We start from the raw sequence: 25,857 nt of genomic DNA, 5'->3' as shown, positions 1-25,857 counted from the left end.
GGCTAAGACAGAATGATATCAATTGTTTGTATTCTGAATGCAAGTAATTCTATCAAGTTATCAACTCCCCCGACTCAATAATACGCCGTCATGGGTTCAAGCCGTTTCACAATTTGAAAAACTAAAAAATCATATTTGCCAATATCGATTCAGCCACAGACCCATCACCCGTCTGTGCACTATTTCAGTATTATCGCAAACCTAAATTGTCCAGCTCCTACTGGAGAGCGGAAGGGAGTACTTTGGTAACCAATGCGCTGGATCGTAGATTCATATATTGGTCAGATATGCTACACTGCATGCAAGCACACAAAAGGTGAGCAAGAATTCGGAATACTTTGCATGTTATTGAAGAAATTATAACAAAAAATCAAAACTTTACGACGAGTTTTCAATTCCGGACACCACATCCAGTTAAGAAAGAGGATGTTTAGATTATAAAATTGGTTATTCAACTGCATAATGAAAGCAGGATTCCAGAATTGATATTACAAAACAATAACAAATTGTATAAAATACATCAGTCATGTGTAACACTGCACGATACAGTATGTGAACTTTTGTGTCACCGCCTGAGTCTGCAATTTCGATCTGTTGGCAGAACAAGCCAGTATAGCAAGACAAGATAAGTGAGCATGGTTGCATTGTGTCTATGACAACACAAAATATCCATCAATCGCAGCAAACATTCCATGTGAAATTTGCTTAAAAACCTCAAATAAAAATAAAATCAAGAAGCTTAGCTTACAAAATCCCATTTGCTAAAGATATGTTTCAAGATGGAGAACGTACTACAAGAAAATGTTTTGTGTGTGCAAAATGATAAACAGGATTTTGTAGTGTCTGCCACTGTTTATAAAGCACGTCATTTGCGAAAACTCAATTGTGATACATTCGTTATGGTATCCTGTAATGGAAAATATAAACGAACAAGGATTGCATATCGTACGGATAATCCTTATTTCAATGAGGTAATTACTGCTCCTTGCCTTTTATTTACTGAACTAGTTGTTCTGGTATGAAGAAGTAGCAGAGATAATAATGAATACTTAATTCGCTATGAAGTATTTCAGTTTTTCATTGCACTGCTCTGAACGAAAACTTCGTAGGAAAGGAATCGTGTTTTCATTGTATCGGCCTTCGATTTGCACGACCATGCATTCATGCATCGGGGAATTCCATGTAGATCTTAACACTGTGTGGGAACAAGAGAGTAAGTACTAGGCAGTACAATTTAGACAATTTATTCGTAAATACTTGTTACAGATCATGCATTTATAAAGAAATGGGCAATGTTCGAACCGATTGGTAGAGCCTCGTCGAACGAACTGCACTGTGGTTATCTTCTGATAGATTTAATGATAACTTCTTCGAAAGAGATGTCATTTCCCATTTCTTTGGATAATGCGTTAGACTACGACATTATTGAGAGGTATGAAGTGTTTTAGAAAGGAGTTAGAATTAAATTTGTGGTAATTTATTAAGTTCTTACACAGAAATAAGCTACTTCCTACGTACGATGCAAACGACGAAGTTCAAAAAGTACGATTTTGCTTCAGTGTTTTTGAAGGGGAGTTTGTTAATAGCGCAGAATATGCTGTCCGTATTTCGTACGCAGGGTTGAAGGTAAGTATCACTAATAGCCCTTTTCACATGGTCATAAATCATGATATTAATACACCAGGTACGAACAAGAACCAGTTCTTTTGGAAGAAACTGTCGTTGGAATGAAAAGTTATCCTTTGTTGGTACGTATCCTACGACCAATCAAATAATTGGAATTGATCTACTCACAACTAATTGCTGTACTAGTATTGTAAAATCAGCAAAAGATATTCATTTCTCTTCTTTATCGAAACGTACCAACGACACATGTAAGTTACATGTATTACGTAGATAAGCAAATTATTTGATTTGCGATTATTGTTTGTAGATAATTTGCCCACGTTTGGACCAGCTTGGATTTATTTGTACAGCGGTACTCAGGAATCACACTATGTTGGCAAACTTTTAGTATCTTTCAATACGGAGGTTTTGTCATTCCAATCGGTACCGGCACACAAAACACAAACCAATCGAATCTATGAGCCACTTGTCACGTCCAACTACTGGCAAGAGCAAGTTTTTGTAATTAAACTCTGCATGATAAAGATGCAGCTCTTCGCCGAGTTATCCACGCGTCAACTATTGGTATATCTTAGCTGTGCTGATATTCGATCCAAAGCCATAATTCTTACCATAGACAAACAAAAACTAACACAATGTCATCGATCTGTGAATTGTGGTGAGGTTATTATAACACTGAAGACACAAGCGCCCGACTATAGGCATAAATATTTTGTACAAGCGACCATCAGTAATTTATGTGATGACATAAAGGAATTCTCGAATCTGTTCAAAAGAGCAATAATCGGGCAAGGTGAAAACAATTTTGATTTGAAAAATCGCAATATTTTTAACCATTTGCTGGCACAGTTGGAATTGGATTTTATACATGCCTATGAAACAATAGCACAAGACAATTTCAAGCAACATACAAAATTGGATCAACTGCGTAAAAGCCACATCTTGCAACAATTGGTGAGTATGATCATGCTATATATATACACTAAACGAGTTTAAAGTGATATACCTGATAACGAATACTCGTGTTTTCGCCAGATGTTGAAGAAATTAGAGATTACTGCTATTAGATCCCGTTTGAGTTCATCTACCACCTTTCAAGAAGTTTCATTGCTCATTACGGACGTAGACGCTATTTTAAGCTGTTTATTGGAGTTATCAAATGATGTAAGTACTACTAAATAGCTTTCAAGTAAATGTGACACTTTTCCAGTTATTTATTTATTCTGAAAGGATCAAAACCAGTACCCTGACGTCTTGCTACATGTGTATGCGTCAGGTCATTCATCAGTGATTGCAATTGCACGGTTCCACATGGTCCATTACCTTCAGTCAAACGCTTCAGGCGTGCCTGGAATACGATGTGGGAAACGATGCACAGTACTCCTGAGATCAATACATTGCAATCATTCGTGTCCTGATCATTGCGGTTGTATTTATGCTAAGCTGGACTATCAGTTGCAAATAGGAACCGAACGAAGGGAACAGGAACCTCCGAGCGGCTTGATGGTAGTGGAAGATCCCTCATGGGGTATTACTGATGTTCGACAGCAACTACTGAACAATCATATGACAACAACATTTGTTCGCTGCAAAATACACGTGTATCAAGGACGGATTTTTGCGGGAGTAGATGAATCTGAACAGTGTAATGTAAAATTAAGTATACTTTTTGAAGATTACGAAATGGCTCTTACGGTAGGTTTTATATAGTTTGTGTAAACTATTACTGGATTTACTGAATGAGTACTTTCGTTGCAGACACTACCATGCCCGCTTTCATCATTCTGGAATGAAACGATCGATTTTCAGAATGTGCCTTTTTTCAGGTCTACTATGGCGTACAGCAATAATCAGCAATGTACTGTTATATTTATTTTGCAGGACGATAAAAAGCTAACGGTAATTGGGTTGAGTTTTCTGTGGGCATTTGTGTGTTTACTATGTGAATGTTTGTTTGAATTGTTTGATATGATCCCGTCGTGTTGATATCCAAAAAAAATGTAAAACAAAATAATTTAAATTTCATTCTAGTCAAAAATAGCAATTGGCTGGTTGGAAACATCAATTAAGCCGTTACGAGCAGAAGAACTAAAGGAAAGAAGCAAAGATCAGCCGCATGAAACCCTCAGGACTACAGAACTTCGAATTTTGAATATGACCATGCAATGGATTCCACTTTATCAACGAGGAATAAAGGTGGCAGAAATCCTTGTATCAAGCGAAATAGAGGAGGTTTTTGTCCAACAGTTTACAATTTTTTTATATTAATTTTAACAAATCAGTTAACACTAACTATATTAATATTTTAGATTCCTAACTTAGCACAGAAAAGCTGTGAACTGTTGCTAGTACATAGTTTGCCACCAGAGATAGTTCCAACGTTGGTTCCTTTTATAATTCGAGTACGCTTTATTGGTCTACGACAAATGCATAAGCGTTCATATGAAAAGTTGAAAAAAGCTAGAATTTTGATAACAATTGGAGATGGTAACATTATGAGTGGAGTTTCTAAAGCTACTTATGAAAACAGTGCTAACTTTCCGGAAGGATACGAAACATGTTCTGTAGTGAGTAGAACAACAACAAAAAAATACAAGAAAAATGTAATAACTTTTCGACAATTATTACAGCGGCTTCCAGCGAATCCAAATTATTGGCCTTTGATGACCATCAAGCATTTTTGTTTAACAAAAGAAAAACAGATGAAATTAATCGGCAAATCCATAGTAAATGCATCTGGATTGCTAAATAATTCAATTGTCAAAAGATCTCCTGCTGAAAACACAACTATAATCGAAATAGATCAGGAAGAGAATATAACGAGTATTCCAAAACGTTATGAATTGAATACGTTATATTTATGGTCAAACGTTCGTGATATGATCGATCAACAGGTTAAAGATTTTGTTGAACCTAAAACATCGACGATAGAGCTGAATGCTGATGCTATGAATCACACATGGTGGACAAAATTTTATGATAACCATCTTGCAAAAAAATACCAAAGAGCTATACTGAAGGTGAAATTTGTAAATTAATATTAGTAAATTTTAAAAGTAACATTTCTTCATAATATTCCACAGATATTTCCTACAGAACTGGAGAATGTTTCAGAATTTCACGGATTCAAAGATTGGAGTGGTAGTTACACATTGCATAAAGCAAAAGACGAAAAGAAAGGTGGCATCCTTAAGCAAGAATATGGCGTTGTTAAAAGTCTGATTCAAATTCATTCTGACATTAAAACAATGAATCTTAACAAGCAAAACGAAGCGTAAGGCGCGGCAGTCGTGTATTATATCTGCTTACATTCATTATCAAGTTTTACCACTATTTCAGCGTGGACAAACGAATAATACCGACCACCGTGGAATTAGTAGTTGTGGTGTACGTTGTACAGGCTTTAAATCTTACTTCGCGTGATATTATGTCAGAATCAGATGCCTACATAAAAATATCCTACGGCCACCAATGTGTACGCGATCGTGCATATTACATTCCAAATCAAGCATCCCCCGTGTTTGGGAGACGGTTCGAACTACGCGGCAAATTGCCAAGGTAAGCATGAACAATGATAATTGATAATTGATTGAATAATTGATTAATGATTATGATTTGAACGTTGTTTATAAGCAAACATATATTTATCTGCACCACAGCGATCAAATATTGCATCTATCAGTGTATGACAGAGACTTTGCCTCCAAGGATGACTTAATCGGCAGCACCAGCATAGATATCGAGGATCGTTTCCGCAGCAAACATTTACCCTGTTTTGGATTGCCAAACTATTTTACATCGAAAGGCTGCAACAAGTGGCGCCACCAAATGAAACCATCCGAAATGCTGCTTGATTTGTGTGAACGGCATCGAGTGGAGAAGCCACGAATTGAGGGACACAAGATCATCATTGGGAAGGCAGAATTCAAAGCCGAAGTTCTGACGGCAAATGAGTGCCTAACGGAACAGCTTTGCCTGCTGGCGCTTAATAATTTCAAGCACGTTGTCAATGGGTTTTCCCTAACGCCAGAACACGTGGAAACACGTTCGTTGTATCATCCAAAGCGGGGTGGCATTGAGCAGGGCAAGGTTCAACTATGGATCGAGTTGTACGAACCAAGCCGTCCACATCCGTTACCGATTGACATTACACCACAACTCCCGAAACCTTACGAGCTGCGGCTGATCGTTTGGAACACGGCCGACGTGATGCTAAATGAGCGCAACATTTTCGGCACGGAGATGAGTGACATCTACGTAAAATGGTACGTACCAATTCATCAAGGTCATGTCCGCCTAAGGGACGGGGTCAATGACAGCCAAGTTACCTTTTCTTTCCCTCCGCTTCGTGTCGTTGCAGTTGGCTACAGGAGTTCACGGAAGCTCAGTACACGGACGTTCATTATCGTTCACTAACCGGGGAAGGAAACTTTAACTGGCGCATGGTGTTTCCTTTCCGCTACTCGCCCGCCGATGGGATGGTAGGTAGATTTCATGCTTCGGGTGTTGACCTCCACTGCCCGATCACTGGCGGTGGGTAGGTGGGGAAGGTTGCCACCAGCAACATTGGAAATGTTTAGGTAACTTTGATAATTAAGATTTTATTACGCTCTCAGTTAGTGCTCCGTCGCAGAAAGGCTTTCTATGAGCAATACGATACCGAGCTCAAGTATCCCCCAGTATTGACCGTGCAGATTTGGGATAATGACTCGTTTTCGGCGGACGATTTTCTCGGAACGGTGGATCTTAACCTCACGCAACTGCCTGTCCCAGCCAGCACGGCTGATGCTTGCACGCTGACTCAAAGCCTATCATTAACAGGATCCGGAAGCGGTACAGGTGGCAATGGTTCTTTGAACCTGTTTGTACGTCGCCGTGTCAGAGGATGGTACCCGGTGCATGGCAACATAGCCTCCAACATCGATACCAGTGATCAACAACGTCAGTATGACGGTATATCGTTGACGGTGAGTCTTTCCCACGAAGGTGTATCATCAATCGCGCCGAGGGTATGAACTTTTTAATTTAATTATCTACCATTCTTTCCATACTTCTATGGAACCGTTCATGCCAAAATCAGGGTAAAATTGAGCTGGAGCTGGAAATTCTTAGTCAAGAAGATGCTACCCAGAATCCAGTTGGAGTGGGTCGTAAGCCACCGCAGCATCTTCCCGAGCCGCTGTAAGTATAGTTGCAGAATCGGTAGTTAGACCGGGAGCGCCAACATCGAAGAGCATAAAATTCCTTCCGTACACCGTCTTGCCCACGGTTAGAAACAACGTGAAACCGTACAAAACAAACTGCCGCATTTAATACACTGACGACACTGGTAGTCTACAAAAATGTCCTCCTTCGATTACTCAGCCATCGAGCCATTCAGAGTATCTTCAGACAATCATTGAGATTTTTATGGTTTCGATGGGATTCTATTTGTCTCAATTAATAGCAAAGCAAGTTGCTGACCATACACTTCTTTACTTTTTGTAGATATGGAAGAGAGAGAGAGAGAGATAGAGAGAGAGAGATAAAGAGAGAGAGAGAGAGAGCGCTTGGTTTAGGTGTAGACTGATAAACAAGTTAACTGTAACTTCTTCTTCGCACTGTCTTCGGAATATTTGCACAACAAACAAGAAATTATTTTGGATCTTCATTAATCAATGTAAACATTGTATTTCTCGCGTTTCAACACATGGTTGTAATTAGTTATGCGTTTCGATGTGTTCGATGCTTTGTTACTGTTTCCATCCGCAACGCATCAGCATTATTGTTTGACAAACAACAACTGGTGCTATATTTCCGTCACTTTACGCAGTAGATGTTGAATCTTTTTATCACTTTCTACCTAGGCTAATGTTCATTTTTTATTATTTATTCCTTCTTTTTCCAGGCGTCCGGAAGTATCTTTTAACTGGTTACAGCAACCAGCAAAAACATTCAACAAGCTGTTGTGGCCGCGTGTACGAAAATCCTTCATTTGGATAGGAATCACACTGTTGCTGTGTTTGGTTGTTTATGGGTTGGTGATAAATATGCCTACAGTCTTTATGGTGCGATCGTTAGAACAGCGACAATCCACTGCAAGTTCATTTTCCGGAGAATCTTAACTTGAGTTCAAATGATGTAATATAATTGATTCATTTTCTTCAATAAATTAAAATATAAATTATTTAAATTGTTGCACACAATATTACTTATATATTGTCCATTGTGTCTTTAGTAAATGAAAATGATCCAACTTTATAACCCTGTTGATACATATGTATGATACATATTCATACCAACTTTATGTATGATACATATTCATTATGTTTGTATTTTCATTCACCGAGTCAGTTCATAATAGATTTACCTTGCTTTTTCGGCTAACGGCGTTTTTCACACGCCCAAAAGTTTCATATTACATGGCAAAAATAACTGACTGCACTCATGAAATTGTTTAGCTCTTTGAACAAAAAATCGATTTTTGTGTAGTAGGAAAATAGGCACGGTAAATCAGGATTGTAGACACCCTTATACGCTGTGTTTCGTAGTAAATGTTAGTGTGTAAACTCGCCGTTTGTTTGGCATGGAACCGACGACAGATTGAACAACTTATACGCTGTAATATGGGTGAAGCACATGCAACAAGTTACACCCATTGCAGGATGATTCGAATGAAACCAAAAACGGCGTAACGTGCACTGGCGGTAAACTGAACTATCCCGGGACCCATTAAAATAATGACCGATAAGATCCAACAACACAGCAGAGAACGTTCGTTTGGGAATAGACAGTGAAATGTTACTTTGATAAATGGATACAATTGGCGCGAAACTCTTCGTGCGGTATCGATGCGCAAGTGGACCGTTCGTGAATCAGGCTGATTTCGGTCGATTGCATGATGCTAAAATGGTTGATGACGTTTCATTTTTTCCTTTTATTTCAAAAAGCAATTAAAATATAAAAAAGCTGCAGGTTTTATCATAGAAGGATGGGTCATTTATTGAGTGTTATAAATAATTTCACCCTATCCGTCTCAAGTAAACAAAATTAGCGACAGCTTCATGGTTTGTGTTGAAATTCAACTCATTCTCTTGAATGTCCTGCAAGTGATAACGTCAACAGCTGCTTTCATGTAGCTCGTTAGAAGGAAACCTTACTTCAGCAAAATCACTAATCATACGATGGTTTCGATGGTGAATTCAAGGCGTTCGTTGGGATTCCAAAGATCGTACTCTTATCGCAATCATTAATCTATGTACTTCATCTAACCCAGCCATCCAACTTGGCGAGGAATATAGACAACAAAACGATTTTGTAGCAGCAGGCGCTAAATGATGTTTTCTTTGCGACGCGTATGGTTTATCTTCCATGACTATTCCTCCGCGTGACTCTCCCCAGCCACGGAGGAATCAACAGTATCTGGGCTGTGAAATGTTAACCTAAACACGTCAGCACAGAGTACAACGTGCGAATGGGAGGGTACGTCAGTATGGAGCTTTAACCACGCTGTACCACATTTTCATCGCTGTATGTTTGCCCTCCAAAGAATGGCCACCATTCGACCCACCCTCGAAAGAGGAGGGGTTTCCACTAGTTTTGTTTTCCCCACATTGCTACGCACACACACCGAGCCAACTGTTTCCTGTCCCCTGTGTGGATTATTGCAGAAGACTGGCACTTTCTCGCCTCGCTCTAATCATTTGCTTAATTTAACTCGTTCCGGTGCTGTTGCAACAGTATTCCGTCAGCCGTTGGACAAGCCGAACGTGTAAGAGGAGTGCATGGATGATATCGTATCAACTTGGAACAACCAGAGTATAATCCTTTGCTGTAAATATACTGCAGCTTTGTGTTGTAAAGTGTTGGCAAGTTACATGTGATTGTGATTAGCACGATGGACATCGATGGATCAGAACACAAGGATTATGTGAAAAGATGTCGATTTTAACTGCTGTTTGGTGTTACAGTGTTCCTACACTAGTGATCGTTAAATCCAATCGTTATTAAAGTGTTGTGTCGTTATAAATGAGTTACATTCCTGTGTTAAATTCAATTTTCTTAAGCAATTACCCGTTACTGGCCGTTACTTCGTATAAAACACATCATGTGTTAATGCGTTTGGTGATAATATGTAGTTGAAATAAGGTTGAAAAAGTGTGTTAAAATTGATTTACAAAATATTACGGTTTCATGGAACACATTGTGTACTTTTAATATTGCAATGAAAGCCTCTCTACACAAAGGATTCAACTTAAACGCAAAACAGAATCATACTAATTGAGCAGTACGTTTCAGCAATTCCTTACGAAGGATTGACATATGTAGTTAGCGTGACGTGTGTGGTATTAATTACTAACCGCAATAAAACACCAATTAATTTGAATCACAAAAAAAATTCACATAATTGCGTCCAGTAATGCCATGGTGAAAATGTTAATTCGTGTTCAACTTGACCATGAAATTGCGGATTGCGTTAAAGTAATGTTGAAATATTTGAGTGAAAATATTCATGAATAAAGTAATGAAAAATAGTTATTTGAGATACAATTATTAAGTTCGAGATGAGCCACAGTTATAAAATATCGATGTATCGCTACAAAAAGGTGGACCTGTAAAGTAAATAGCTTAATTGCTGGTCTCATCATAGACTAGTAAAAAAATCAAACCATGCATGCAACTGATATGATATCAGTTAAATTTAGGTTATCTGATTGTAAAATTATGTGTCATAAAAGCGTATGAAGATTTCTGGTACAAACAATTGTTAACTTTACTTTATCACTCTTTTTCTATTTGAATTACTTGGAGGTTGGATAAATTGGCTTCGAAGGCATTTCAGCGTTTATAGTGATCTTCTATAGCTTTGATACCATTTTTAAAATAGTCATTTCGCCTCAAAATAGGCCTTTTTTCAGCAATGTCCTCATCATTGATCCTAACTTTCTTTTCAGCAAACAAAATTCTAGGTCTACAAATAGAGAATAGTCCCTAAGGCAAGATCTGAAGAGCACAGTTGATGGGGCACCAATCTTATTCAATAACTTGAGGCACGGTTTTTTTATCAATTGTGATCTCACGTGGCAGCCACTATGCGCAAAGCCTTCATATGTCCAGTTTTATGTAAATCATTTGGCACACATGTTTATTAGATAACGCATCTGTATCTGTAATCTCGATCCATGCTATTTTATGGATATCAAACCGATTTTTTCCTACTTTTCTGGAAACCCCACCTCTATCAGGTGTCCACAGTTTTGTGCTTCGATTGTGCCACTACGGCAACGTTTAAACTAACAAAACTAATATTAATTGTTTGAAAGTGATAGTATTAAGTTCGAGTTTTATTAATGATTTGCAAAATTACAGAAGTTGTCTCACTCAAAATTATACATATATTTAAAAATCAATTAAACTAACAGCTATCAAACTCATGCCCATATTTTTTCAAAATTGAACAAAATTGAAAATTGAAGTTTTGTGCTGCAAATTATACAAAAGGACACATACATATCTATCCATCTATATTGTAATGTCCTTCAGTTTAATGAATCAAATTTTCGAAGAAGTCCTTGATTTAAGTCCAAATCGTTAATTGCTATTTATTCATTTGTATAGTATTGAGGGAACAAAAAGGTGATAACGGAATTGTGATATTTTGAAGTCGGAGAATCTTTAAATTCAGGAAGAACTCGGAAAAATGCTGGTCATCCCGACTGTAAGGTGTTGGTTAAATCAAATGACAGTACTGAAAATTTTAAATTCAATTTTTATTCATTGTCAAATTTCAGATTAGACAATTAAAATAAACAAATCCTAATGAAAATGATTTATTCGAATTAATAGGGCTGATTGTTATATATTAAGGGGCGATTCCGTGGTGCAGTCGTCAACTCGAACAACTCAATAACATGCTCGTCATGGGTTCAATCCCCTAATGGACCGTTCCCCCGTAGCAAATATTGACTATTCGGCTGTGTGGTAATGAATTAAGTCTCGAAAGCCTGTATAGGTCGGCATGTCCATGTAGGCATGTAGAAGAAATTTTCTTACGCCAAATAGAAGAAGTTATATATTAAAATATTTTTTAGAATTTTTAAAGAGATATTTTAAAAATATCTGTTCCGAAAAATAAAACAAAAATGAGAATAATAAGAACATGGAGACTATATATCCCCCAATAATAATATTTCGCTATTTTGACTACCACAGTTAATTGTTAAATGTTAAAAGTTTTGTATGATGCGTAAGAGCATTGCTCACTTCAATAAACGATGCCTACTCCGCTGTACTTAATTCATAGTCCTAGATCAGTTCGATCGGATACGGATCACAATCATCCAACATGCGAAGTCAACCACGAAGAAGAAGATCTTCAACAAACTCAAGCCTTCAAGGTGAAGCATTAGCAAGCGGAAACATTGCCAATGAACAGCGAAATTTTATAACGCATCAAATCATCTTCCAGAATTGGCTTCTATCCCGGCTGAAGCTTCCAACTGGCCATGGTATTCAAAACACAAAGGTGAATCAAATCAATGCACACGATAATAACGAACTGCAAGCCATCCTAACACAGCCGGCGGAGGCCGAAGTATGCTTACTTAGCGATAGCCCATACCGGATTCTAAGGGTGAGTAAGATGTTAAAACGCTTTGCTAAATGTACTCAAGTAACAACTCCCATTTTCAATGGTTGCGTATCGTTACATATTTTGTCTGCATAAATGAATCACGGTACACTGTAACCGGCGCACATTTAAATTATAGTTATCCATTTGCCTCAGTTTTATGTAAAGGTCAAATTGAACATGTTTCATTTTTAATCGTGTTCCCCTGTGTTCCCCAAACTTGTTCAAACTTCAAGCGATCGCGTGAAGCTAATGGATGCATGTCATATAACTGATTGCTTAAAATGCTTTACATAAGGTCCTTACCGTTGAGTAGGGTCAGTATATTCCCAGAAGTAAATTTAAAAAATGTATCACGCGTGCTAGACAGTCCACTTCCTCCGGGACTAAAGTGGAGTACTTTTTTACTTTTTCCCCTTTCGAAATTTAATTTTATACCATATCTGTTCTGATGGCTTTCCCGCAGTGAAACGATGCAATGCCATTCCAATGTTTCCGAATGGTTGATTCTATACCTAGGAACCATTTCGTACGATCTACCTACGATACTTCGTGCAGCGTTCGTCGGTACGAACGTTTCAGGTGCATCATCAGAGCTCTCTGATTTTAACCACAAGCAATGGCAAAGGACACTCTTTGATTGATAGCAAAGAGGGTTTTACTCTCGAGCTTCATTCGTTTCTCGTGCTTTTACAAAGCTGCTACTTTTTTTTGAATGGATGTACGGAGGTAGCCCTTATTGCTCGCTCTCTGTTTACTTGGCTCTCTCAGCATCCTTGGTAATCCTTATGGAAAGACGTCCGGTCCTATAAAACACCTATTCGCTGGGTGGTGTGGCCTCAGTCTAGTGTTGTCCGCGATCTTAGCCGATGTGTTTGATAAGGAAGTGAAAATTCGGAATCATTCGTGTGTAACGGTTTATTACTTAAAGGATCAAACCATCGCACATCTTATTCAGTGTGGCAGTAGTGGCAAATATCAACATTTTCAATGGAAGTGTTATGTTGTGATATATGTCCTGTGTTTGAAATGAAAGTAATAAACTTCGTGTTTTGTACTGAAATGAACCAGCTAAAATCAAGCGAAATGGGGCAATAAAGATTAGCAGTTTTTCACATGCGATGAGCTTTTACGACTCCCATCCATAATCCCTACAAGCTAATATGTGGAATAAATAAAAAGTGCGTTTATCTTTGCGTTAATGCTACGAATAATACTACGAATCAATAATTTTGAATGCAGGAAGTACAATTCAGGAAGTTATGTGTTTTAGAAAATTTCGAAGTAAAATGAATTTCATGAAATGTAATAATGTATAGTCCTTTTTTACAATTTATCATTTTATTTTCATTTTTAAATTTTTATACTTTTTAATGTTTTATATTTCATATCCATTGGAATTTCATGACTATTTCAACATAATTTATTTTTTTTTATTTTATATAGTTGAGTGTAAATAAAGGAACTGTACAATTTACTTCTAAACATAATAAATAGTTTCAAAGTGTTTAAAACATTTTCCTTAAAAAATATTTGCTAGTCTTTTTATTTAAAACATTTTCCTAAAAAAAATCTTTGCTAGTCTTATCAGTTTTTTTTATCAACTATTATTGAAACTTTGATAATGTGAACCTAACTTTTAATTCTGACTTTTTAAATTGATTTAATTAATTGTCACTATCCGGAAAGTTCGAGCGCAGCTTCGTATAGTAAATGACAATTCGTTAATTGAGCTTGATGAATTAGATTGACGGATACAGGAAATTTGGCGATGTTAAGTTACAACTTTGTTCGTAGGTATACCAAATAGATGATAGATCAATTACCAAACATGTAACATAGTGGTCGCTTACGATTTATAGCAATAGCAATAAGTTGATTACGGCTTTCAAGAGAATACAAAACCTCCATAATTGGCGTAAAGTTAAAATAGCAGCGGTAATAAGTACTTAACTAGAGGCGGTGCGATAGTCTATCCGGCAAACAAACCGTATTTACACGGCCTTATCTCTTACCTACGACTAACTTAATTCGGTGAAATTGTGTTAGCCTTTTGTGACTCTAATCTTCGTAGTACTTTTAAGAATAGTTACTCAGTGTCAAAACTTAGATAAACATAATACTTTAAAACAAAACATACTTTAAGCTTACATAAGTAACATAAGATGTTTCACAAATCAACGAAGTACAACAGTAACGCAGTACAACGAAAAGTTACTTAAAACATTAAACAGAGTTTTGTTTGAACACGCGTGGAGCTCGATCTCAACAGTACCATTATACCCAGTGCCAATTTATTCCAGATTTACGAATATTAATGTCGTCTGTTTGTGGAGCTGTGATCTAAAAAATCCTTCATCGATCAACACAGCTTACTTAGAGCTCTAGTACTGCAGTGTATCCTTGTTCAAGTGCTTACCGGAATCACTGTAGGTTTCAGCGAGTATTTGAACCCATCATCCTATACTACACTTCAAGTGCAGCTAATCTGATGTTATCTGTTGCTATGTATACACGCAAATCTCTACGACATATGTGGCGCAACTGTGCACAACGGAACGGGTTCACGATCGCAACACCACTGAAAATACCCGTCAACTGGAGCCGAGTACTGCGCCTTCAAGGAAGCGCACGCATTAATGCGGAGGAAGTATTGCAGGTTACTATCGAATGGTATTGGTTGTTTGTGTAGTTTAGCAAAGCAGATATAAATTAAATGCAGCTTTTGACTACACATGCACTTTTATTTGTAAAATCATACGAATGAAAAGTTAACTAACTCATCGTACCATGTGAGTGTATACCGTGGTTGCAATGGAGACGCCTGGTACGACGTAATTTCTTATGCTCGTCAAGCGGAACGTAAACAACGTCTTTGATTTGAAGATTTGGTTGAAATTACTGGTAGAAATGTTCCGCACCAGGTTGATTCGTTTCATAACGGTTGTTTTGCTTTCAATGCTTCATGGTGAAATCGATTGACTTTCCGTGCTTATCACTCAATACAGTTCAATTATCATACAATCAATACGCGACTCATCCGACCATCTGACTGTCGTGTTTGCATTGGCGATCCTACCGATAGGCACGCATCACTTCACGCCTGGTTCGATTTGGGAATTAAATCGTCGAGCATTTCCACCGATGACAGCAGCGTACAACATAGCGATAGGTTTGGCATATCTACGGACACACGAACAGTTTGATAATGCGTTGCTTTGTTACCAATGGTGGGCATTCCTTGGACAAAGTAAACATTCAATAAAATGTATTCTGGAAAGGGTTATACTTTCTCCCGAAAAGGCATTGGGTGGAAGGTAGCTTTATCGCAACACAGCAAACGCGAAGTGACATCTACTTTTATCATTAACACATGAAAGATGTCATCCATATAATGTTAGTTTATTCGTTCGAGTGATACATAGAACGCAACTATTGAAGCGCTCAGTTGATGAACGTCGGTTGAACCATTTTGGTTGTTTAGTCGATGTGATCGAACAAGTGAAGCATGGGTGAAAAATACGAAAAGAAGCACAAAACTGCACCGTACACCGAAACGCCGAGGGTGAAACTTTGCTGGATTGATACAATGAAAAACACCTTGCGCAGTTCGTTTTCCTTTCTGAGGGTCAGTCCATTGAAGCGATAAGACTTATTTATATTTTATGTGTTGAAAGGGTAGTATGCTGTGGGTTAGATGTATGGTAACGTTGGTGAAGTTAAAGAAAGTTTTGTGGCAAATTCAACAGATTTAGCTCTGTTTATTCAATTAAAATTTGATTGCTGGATGCAGTTGTTTCTTTGAAACAATACAAGTTGATTACTGTCAACTAAGTTCCATTAGTATTTAAGATGCAGCTTCATTGTATCAACACACAAAACAATAATTGTTTAATATTGTGCATAAATCTCGTAATTGTGTAATATTAAATCAAATTGGGTACCACACAAGAGAGTGGAGAGTGGAGTTGATACCAGAGAGTGGAATGCTTTCTAAATAATATTTCTACGAAACTTTGAACAGGCGGCAGAAGCCGGTAATCTAGAGGAATTCATACGCCTGTATGAAGGGGACAATAACCGACTTTCGGTGAAGGATAGCAAGGGACGCACGGCTGCCCATCAGGCGGCTGCACGGAATCGAGTTAACATCCTTACCTTCATACACGGCCAAGGCGGAAACTTGAATGCACAGGACATGGTTGGAAACACACCGCTTCATACGGCAGTCGAAAACGATTCGTTGGATGCGCTGGAATTTCTGTTGAAAATGTAAGTATATAATAAAGCTATGCTTAATCTTTCAGCTGCTTGCACACGTTTGGAGCGATAAGAGCGCGTTCTGGCTTTTGAAATGAGCGGTGCATTGTTTTGTTATGAAATTAAAAGTTTCGGTTGAAAGTTTGTCGTTTAGGACGCATCTCTTAAACCCGTCGGTTGGTTTGTTTTCGTATACCAGCATTACATTTCTAAATTGTATTTAAAAGTGCATGGAAATTGCACAGCTCATTCAAACATTAATGTACAATAACTATGGAACTATTATTTACTTATGATTTAAAAACAATAATTAAATTATCTAAATCTTCTTAATGGATATTTTATCAGATTCGTTCAGTCCTTTTGTTTATTCGAACATATTGCTCTTACAGAAAATTTGATAAAAATTAAAATTACTTTTTCTATATGGTAAATGTACCAATAGTGGTGCAATTTGTAGTGGTACCGATGTGTTTTAATGGATTTAAAGTGTCATGAAGGTAAATTCATGAATATTTTAACAAATAGCAATTGGAATATGTTTATCTTTGCAATCACAACCATTTTTACCATGAAACACATCAAATTTTCGAAAAAAAACATATTTTTGTGACTGCTTCGTTGTATCTATAATGGTGGTATGGTTCCTATAGTCGTCGTATTGTGTTCCTATAGTGGTGGTAAACAAATATGCTTCAAAACAGTGTATACTATCAATGGAGCTTAATTTTGAAGCTGTTTTCGTATGAATAGCAAGGATCACTGTCATTATTTCTATTTCTTAAATAATTTGATCGTGAAAAATGTATGAATTTGGTTAATTTAAATATTGACTTAAGTACGTCATACAGTACCTGTCGTCAACCCACATCTAAAATCTAAATCTAAAATTTCCAGTTTTTATTGATTTTATAACTAAGACCACTATAGGAACATGCCTATTTTGCGTACCTATAATGGCACTATCGTAAAAAACACTTAAAATCACGTAAATTTGGTCAAAAGGCAATAAATTATAATAAACAATATCATTTGTTAACAATTATGTTGAAAAATTAATAATTGCGTTGTTTTGTGGTCATGCAGAACGTTAACAATGATATGAGTTTCGTTATGAAATCCTAAGGATTTTGGAAAAATGTTGACACAATTTACAAAATAATGGATTTTTCGGTCACTATGTTACGGAATGGCCCATTTAACTTTTAAACCCTTTGTAAAAGGACAGAGAACATGTCACACTATCATAAATATCTTAATTACTGTTAATTTTTCGTATGAGACGCATTTTAGTGCAATAGCACTACTATTGGTACTAGCACCACTATAGGTACGTTTACCCTAAGTGAACTTAATCCATCTATTCACTTAGGCATTTGTTAGGATTCGGGAATTTGTGATTATTCAATTTGTCTGCTTATTTTCGTTTGATTTATGACAATAATTTAAACATATATTTAATATTGGTATATTTACCTTTATGTCCGAAAATGGTTGTTGCTTTAAATAAGATGTAAACGATGGCTTCGACTACCTTATTATATTAACTTATTATTTATTGAAGTATTAATCATAGGAGTGAAATCTTTGCAATTGAGCTATGTAATTTGCAACTATGTTATTATGCTAGCCAAAGCCAACGCTCCTCAACCTAAGCCATATATCGACACTGAATGCGTGCGAAGGCTAAAACTTCATTACCTTAAATATGAATATATATGAAATCATATCGATGCTTTGCAATTTTTGAATATCATTCATAATTACTATAGTTTTTCTAGTATATTTGTGATCATATGCTTTGTAAGTTTATATATTTTGTATTCGTTTTGATTTAATGGTATAAGACTTATAAAAACATCTTTAAGTCATCCCCTTTTTTCCGAGAATTACGACCTAGAAAATGTCTTTCAATAATGGTCGTAATTTTATAGTTTCTTCAAGTCTCATCCCTTAGTAAAGTACCAAGAAATAGTGAAGTACAAATTTAATTATTAAGGGAAGATTTGGCATACAACAAGTTTAAGCTTCATCAAGTTCAATCAGGCCAACATAATTATGATTAAAACTATTACATCTAAATCGTGATCCACTATCCCATAATACTCGACAGTCCGGTGGCAACGAATGTGCTGAACGAAAAGAAGCTCGCTCCAGTGCATCTAGCTACTGAGCAGAACAAAGTGCACGCTCTGCAGGTGATGGGTAAATATCGAGAAGTAATCGACATACAGCAGGGCGGAGAACACGGTAGAACGGCCTTGCATTTGGCGGCCATTTACGACAACGAAGAGTGTGCTAGAATATTGGTAAGAACTCTCGTGTTCTTGTTGCAAAGGTTGTAATTATTGCACCTTAAACGTATTGCCTTTCTGCTTGATGACATTTACGCATGTAGATATCCGAGTTTGGAGCGTGTCCAAGGAAACCCTGCAACAACGGATACTACCCAATACACGAGGCCGCTAAAAACGCCAGCTCCAAAACGATGGAGGTCTTCTTCCAGTGGGGTGAATCTAAGGGTTGTACCAGGGAGGAGATGATTTCCTTCTACGACTCGGAAGGCAACGTGCCGCTACATTCGGCCGTGCACGGTGGCGACATTAAGGCGGTGGAGCTGTGTCTTAAATCTGGTGCAAAAATTTCGACGCAACAGCACGACCTCTCAACGCCGGTTCATCTGGCGGCTGCCCAAGGGGCGATCGAGATAGTGAAGCTCATGTTTCGTATGCAACCACTCGAGAAGCGTATCAGTTTGAACTGCACCGACATCCAGAAGATGACTCCGTTACACTGTGCCGCCATGTTTGACCATCCGGAAATTGTCGAGTATCTGGTGAAGGAGGGTGCCGATATCAATGCGATGGATAAGGAGAAGCGCTCACCCTTGCTGCTGTCCTCGTCACGCGGTGGCTGGCGCACCGTGATGGCCTTGATTAGGCTGGGCGCAAACATTAGCCTAAAGGACGCCAACTCCCGGAACGTTCTACATCTGGTCATTATGAACGGTGGGTGTTTGGACGAGTTTGCGAAAGAGGTTTGTCGCACACAGTCCGAGATTTACCTGTTGCAGCTGCTGAACGAGAAGGACGACGCCGGTTGTTCGCCGCTGCACTACGCTAGCCGCGAAGGCCACATACGATCGCTGGAGAACCTGATCCGGCTAGGAGCGTGCATTAATCTTAAGAACAATAACAACGAGAGCCCACTGCACTTTGCAGCGCGCTACGGACGATACAACACCGTACGCCAGCTGCTCGACTCCGAAAAGGGGACGTTTATCATCAACGAAAGCGATGGCGAAGGACTCACCCCGTTGCATATTGCGTCGCAGCAGGGTCACACAAGGGTCGTTCAGCTTTTGCTGAATCGAGGAGCACTGCTACACCGAGACCACAATGGACGCAATCCACTTCATCTGGCTGCAATGTCTGGTTACAGGCAGACGATCGAGCTGCTGCATTCCGTCCATTCGCACCTGTTGGATCAGGTCGACAAAGACGGGGTAAGTAGGATGGGTATGCGAAGATGACGGGTTTAGGCATACCCTTACATGTTAGCTTAATGTTTGGTGTGGTTAAACGCAATCGATATATGCAATTCACGAGATTCAAAATTTGATATATGCAAGGCGTTCACGCCTACCCAAGATGAAAGTTGATCTCGCTTCTCACTATTCTACTTAGAATACAGCGCTGCATTTGGCGACGATGGAGAATAAACCAAATGCGGTGATACTACTGCTAAGTCTTGGCTGTAAACTGCTACACAATTATATGGACATGAGCGCTATCGATTATGCGATTTATTACAAGTATCCCGAAGCGGCCCTGGCTATGGCAACTCACGAGGAGCGCTCCAGCGAGGTGATGGCACTCAAATCGGACAAACATCCGTGCGTAACGCTCGCACTGATCGCTTCGATGCCGCGTGTTTTTGAAGCCGTACAGGACAATTGCATCACCAAGGCTAACTGCAAGAAGGACTCGAAAAGCTTCTACGTAAGTACGATACGACTGACTCCAGTCGGTTAATTAATTTCTTTTCAGCAAACACTCTTCCGCACGTGGCTCACGGGCACGGGCACACGGGAAATGGTCTAAATAATGTGCTACCAGCTGTGTTGCAAGCGTTCTAATAAAACCCTTCCCACAAACAGATTCGATACTCGTTTAGCTGTCTGCAGTGTCCAGCACTGTACGCGCAAATGGACGCTCGCACCGGAGAAGCCGTCCAGATATCGAAACCGATTCCGCTTCCCGCGTTGAATGTAAGCGGCTACTAACCTTGGCACGCTGTGCTTTTGCATGGTTTGCCTGGATCAGGATCTGCATGATATTTTGCAAAATTTCAGTCATTATACCATTATGCTTGCCCTCATTGGCATGGCTAGCTTGTCACATGGCATCAACTTCGGAATCGGCAGCACAGCGAACGCTTTGTGTTGCATGGCACAGCGAAGGTAGCAATTACGCACCATTTGTCAGCCGGTCCCGCTCAACCATCCTCGGCTGTTTCGTCTGCCTTGCTGACTGTATGCATTTTGCATGCGTTTATCGTTGTAACGTCATGATCGCTTTGAATGACACTAATGTGTGAAGAAAAAAAGAAGCATTATGCGTTGAAAATGTGTACGAAGCTTGGAATGATTAACAGTTCTTTACTTCTTTAGCCTAAAATACAAATCGTTATGTTGTTCGGAATAAGCAGGAGTGTGTTATTTGTCGCTCGGTAAATTGAGAGTATATGATTTGTTCATTTTTATTTAATTTACTTTAGATCAAATATTCATTTCACGCGTACCAAAAGTCGCAAGAGGGCATTGCCGAAATGCGGAAAACTTTGAACGATCCCAAATGGCGCCCACAACCTTTGCATGTTGTTAATGTGAGTTATTTTTCGCTTAAAGGTAATGAATGTATGTCGTACCTGTATGTGTATCAAGGCCAGTATTAAAGAGGGTTTTAGTTTTGTGGCAAAACTAATCTAAAATCTTCGGTAAGGGATTTTTGCTATTTTTTTAGTGTGCTTTAAGGTTCCATGAAATGCTTTATATGTTTTATTTTAAATTTCTGCAACAACGGATAGCTCATGCTATTAACAAATGGCAACATGTTTTGTTTAGATGTTTTTATGTGTGCTATGAATTTATTCAAAATGTCACTCGTAAAAGTTCAAATTTGACGATAAGTAGGAACATTCCAAAACATAAAACATAATAACGTAAAAAATACATGAAATTTTTACAAATACACCATTCAATTATCATGTATAAAATAACAAATCATTAATTTAGAGCAAATATTTGCAAGGAAAAGAACATTGTTTCAAGATAAAGACACGTTCCTACTCATCGACCTAAATTCCAGATCATCCGATCTATTTAAGGTAAGGGAAACGCGATCATAGTAAAACCGAAGTGTATCAAACTTTTGAGATACGATGACACCGGCATTAACCTTTGCACAGGGTTTTGTCTGCAACGAACTACCGTTCTAGTTTATCCACCTTGAACGTTCCGTCCAGCTTCTTACAGCTTACGTGCCCTTATTTGTAGTGCATTGTTCGTGTTTGCTGTTTGCACAGTCAGTGTCTCCGTAATATTGGTGGCTTTCAAAACCTCCTCAGTTCGTGCTTGAAGTAATTTAATTAATCTTTTATTCACGGCACTTCCTGTTGATATTACCTTGCCGCATGACGATCTTCTTGCGTCTGCCGCAATTTTCACGCCACCGCTCGCCAGGCCATGGTGGCACACGGTCGTGTGGAGCTGCTGGCCCATCCCCTCAGTCAAAAGTACTTGCAAATGAAGTGGAACTCCTACGGCAAATACTTTCACCTAGCCAACTTGCTGTTCTACAGTGTGTTTTTGTTTTTCGTGACACTGTTCACGTCCCAGCTGATGCGCAACGCTACTCCTATCGGACATACGGATGGAAATGTAAGAAACCGGGAAACGGAAACTGAGAAACTGAGCCAGTTTCGAGGAAGGCTGCGTTTTAAGACTTATTAAAAATTCATCTCACATGCTTTGCAGCACACACAAGCAGCAGGTACACCGGTGGACAGTGGGCAACATATACTGGCACTTCGCTCAACAATAGCCCGTTCGAAGGGATACAATTTGGGTACCGTGGCTAATATGAGCTCCTCCGTAGCCCCACCTACGATTGAAGAACAGATGGAAGTCACCACCACGACGCTTGTCTCCGGGATCGGTATAATTATCTATATTGTCGTCAATGCTTTGCGTGAGCTGGTGCAGGTTTACCAACAAAAGTGGCACTACTTACTCGAGCCGAACAACTTCATCTCGTGGATACTGTATACGTCTGCACTGATTATGATTTGGCCCATGTTTTCTAGTGGGATGTGCTTCAGTATCAACTATTCGGCGGCATCAATAACTGTCTTTCTGTCATGGTTCAATTTGCTGTTGTTTCTCCAACGATTTGACCAGGTAAGTAATTTTCATTTTTCATTCCTTAATCGTTGACAACATTGTCACATTTGAGGTTTGGTGTATTTGCTCCACTGCTTACTAGCAGTGTGTGCCATCAAAGGAATGTTTTCAATCAATCCGTAGAGTTAAAGTTGCTCCAACATCAAACCTACACTGAAATCACTATAAAGCAACATAGAACCAATGGGCATGACATAAACACGTGTACGCTAGGACCGTTCCGTTCGTGGCAACCGATTTGGAAACATTGACGTCAAGCATCGTATATAACGCAAGAGCTACACTGAAAAGGGGGATACGTTTGGGAAATTCTTTACATTTTTCTGTATTATAGATTATCCTGGGGCACCCAATTTACGGTATCGTGCAGAAGCTGATGCTAGCTTTGGCCGTTCTTTATACCTATTTTATATCAAACAACGATTTTTGAAAGGATACAATGATGAAGCCTGCTTTAAAGTCATAAAACAGTTGAATCAATGCATTGGACAGTTATTAATTTATTTGTCTGTTAAAAATGTTGGTTATTTCTTGCTTTGCAGTGTTTTTTCTGTATTACCATTGTAGAATATGAATATTTTTTATAGTTATCAACTACAAAATATCTAGATATGATCAGATGTTTTATATGTTTCTACTGTTTGCAACGAAAAAAAAATATTAAATTATCTGTTTTATTAAAACCATGTATAAACTAATGGGCCATCAATTCAGACTACTATCTGGTATGACTTTTCCTACACAGTTCATAGACTTGTTTTGCCAAAAGTACGTGTTTTTTGCGACGTGTTTCGCTACATTCTCACCAATCAGTGGTATGTGTGTTCCTCACAGCCATGCGAAGGAATAGTTTGTGAAAGTAAAATGTAATAAAGGCAAATGGCTTTCGGACGGTATTTGTCGAAGGAAACGATAGCTTCAAACATTCCTTCACCATTCTACACGCCACGACAGCAGCAACGGAACGGTTATTAATTTTATTCTTCTTCTTTGTCCCGGTTTTGTACGTTTGTTTGTTTTTAGATTGGTATATACGTGGTCATGTTTCTGGAAATCCTTCAAACGCTTATCAAGGTCTTGATTGTGTTCAGCATTTTGATCATCGCATTTGGGTTGGCGTTTTACATTTTGCTGTCGAAGGTACGTACAGTTGGCAGCTATTCAGTTCGTGCGATTGTAATTAAAGCGTCCCTTTAAACCGTTCAGGTGTCTGAGCCTCAAGTGAATCATCTGTCCTTCTCATCGATACCTATGTCTCTGGTGCGGACCTTTTCGATGATGCTGGGTGAGATGGATTTCGTCGGCACGTACGTGCAACCGTACCACGTGGGAGATCTACCCTTTCCTTTCCCTTCGTTTGTTATACTCTGTAAGTGATGTGTACGACGCAGGCAAGTGTGCAGACGTACACGGGCTAAAGCAATTTTTGTCGCGCAGGTTTGTTCATGATCCTTATGCCGATTCTGTTGATGAATCTGTTGATCGGTTTGGCGGTCGGTGACATCGAATCGGTTCGCCGCAATGCCCAACTCAAGCGGCTTGCCATGCAGGTGGTACTGCACACGGAGCTGGAACGCAAACTGCCCCAGATGTGGCTCGAGATGGTTGACAAGATGGAGCTGATCGAGTATCCGAATGAGAAAAAGTGTAAACTTGGCTTCCTCGATTCCGTCCTGCGTAAGTGGTTCTGCAATCCTTTCACGGATGATTACAAAGGTACCGTATTAGCTTTACCAGCGCGACATCACGCTGTACTAGTAGCAGGCAATGATATATCGCCATTCAAATAGGTGGTATCGATTACGTACTGGAAAACACGGAAGACTACGTAGCGGTTGAGTTGGAGAAGCAGAAACGAAAACTGCGTGACATTGGTACAGCCCTGGATGCACAACATCAATTGCTTCGGTTGATCGTACAGGTACGTAATGCAATTAACGTTGATGTATGTGTACTAGAGCATAACACCAACACAAACACCCTTTCTCTCTCTGTCTCTCTCTCTCTTTCTCTCTCTCTCTCTCTCTTTCTCTCTCACTCTCCCTCTCTCTCTCTCTCTCTCTCCCTATCGATTGTATTGACTTATTACTCAGAAAATGGAGATAAAAACCGAAGCAGATGACGTTGATGAAGGTGTCTCGACAAGCGATCTGAAGGCGTCCAGCGGGCTATTGACCGGGACTCGATCATCGCGCTGGTCATCGCCGAGAATACGCAAGAAACTAGGTGCCACCCTCAGCTTCAACAAATCTATTGGCAAGTGAACGCATCTAAAGTGAAGTTCATAGTCAATTGTTCGCTCAACTGCTGATGCATCTTGAGAGCCGCAATGAATATGAACCTAACTGGGCGGTTTTCATAACCGTTTCATTTCAAACTAATCATAAAAAGAATACACAGAGCTTGTACGCGCGTGTTTGTGTGTATGTGTACGCGTGTGTGCGTATGTAGATATGTAACATTATCATTTCAGCATCCATGTTTATGTGTAATGAAACTGGCAGAAACGAATTGTATGCATAGACCACAAAATGATGTATTTTTATTGAAGATACTATTTTTACCCCTTTTACTACAGTAACGTTTGCACGCGGCACATTGATGTTGTTAGTAGAGCTACTATATTATAAATGTGATGAAAATAAATAAAAACATGAGTTAGCGCTACAAATAATGAATAGTTGTTCATTTATTTATATGTGATTCCGGAAGGTAGGTCTGCACAGCATTATCCGGAACCGTTTGGAATCGTCTGGAATCGACTGAAGTCACCCGGAGTAGTCCGGAGTCATCAGGAGTCGTCCGGAGTCGTTCGGAGCTGTCCGAAGTAGGAGTTGTTCGGAGTCGGAGTCGTTCGGAGTCGGAGTCGTTCGGAGTCGGCCGGACATGCCCGGTGCAA

General features: G+C 39.0%; 2 protein-coding genes across 11 annotated transcripts; both read left to right on the top strand.

Moving 5' to 3' along the window:
• On the top strand, positions 1-7,811 carry LOC1275097 (myoferlin). 4 transcript variants are annotated; one of them, XM_061644670.1, is made up of 19 exons: positions 1-971; positions 1,066-1,213; positions 1,267-1,432; positions 1,497-1,626; positions 1,685-1,874; positions 1,934-2,580; positions 2,662-2,790; positions 2,857-3,321; positions 3,385-3,525; positions 3,658-3,858; positions 3,936-4,193; positions 4,257-4,646; positions 4,710-4,900; positions 4,966-5,184; positions 5,286-5,891; positions 5,987-6,107; positions 6,243-6,593; positions 6,707-6,807; positions 7,514-7,811. In XM_061644670.1, exons 1-19 carry the CDS (start codon positions 780-782, stop codon positions 7,728-7,730), a joined length of 4,863 nt encoding a protein of 1,620 aa, XP_061500654.1. In that variant the 5' UTR covers positions 1-779; the 3' UTR covers positions 7,731-7,811. The 4 variants fall into 4 exon arrangements, with proteins under 4 accessions (XP_061500654.1, XP_061500655.1, XP_061500656.1 ...); XM_061644671.1 differs by lacking the exon at positions 1-971 and having other exon boundaries at positions 996-1,213; XM_061644672.1 differs by lacking the exon at positions 1-971 and having other exon boundaries at positions 996-1,432.
• Positions 7,812-8,732: 921 nt separating this feature from the next.
• Positions 8,733-25,632, top strand: LOC1275095 (transient receptor potential cation channel subfamily A member 1). Of its 7 annotated transcripts, none has more exons than XM_061644675.1 (15): positions 8,733-9,423; positions 11,818-12,002; positions 12,074-12,238; positions 16,260-16,507; positions 18,609-18,804; positions 18,894-20,000; positions 20,182-20,496; positions 20,655-20,765; positions 22,239-22,436; positions 22,533-22,955; positions 23,982-24,098; positions 24,165-24,327; positions 24,396-24,674; positions 24,749-24,879; positions 25,052-25,632. In XM_061644675.1, exons 2-15 carry the CDS (start codon positions 11,880-11,882, stop codon positions 25,220-25,222), a joined length of 3,747 nt encoding a protein of 1,248 aa, XP_061500659.1. In that variant the 5' UTR covers positions 8,733-9,423; positions 11,818-11,879; the 3' UTR covers positions 25,223-25,632. The 7 variants fall into 7 exon arrangements, with proteins under 7 accessions (XP_061500659.1, XP_061500660.1, XP_061500658.1 ...); XM_061644676.1 differs by lacking the exon at positions 20,655-20,765 and adding an exon at positions 21,275-21,382 and having other exon boundaries at positions 8,733-9,438; XM_061644674.1 differs by having other exon boundaries at positions 8,733-9,438.
• The last annotated feature ends 225 nt before the right edge of the window (positions 25,633-25,857 follow it).

Source organism: Anopheles gambiae, chromosome 2, assembly GCF_943734735.2.
Source record: "Anopheles gambiae chromosome 2, idAnoGambNW_F1_1, whole genome shotgun sequence".
NCBI classification, from domain to species: Eukaryota; Metazoa; Arthropoda; class Insecta; order Diptera; family Culicidae; genus Anopheles; species Anopheles gambiae.
This window is presented reverse-complemented; position numbering and strand designations above follow the sequence as displayed.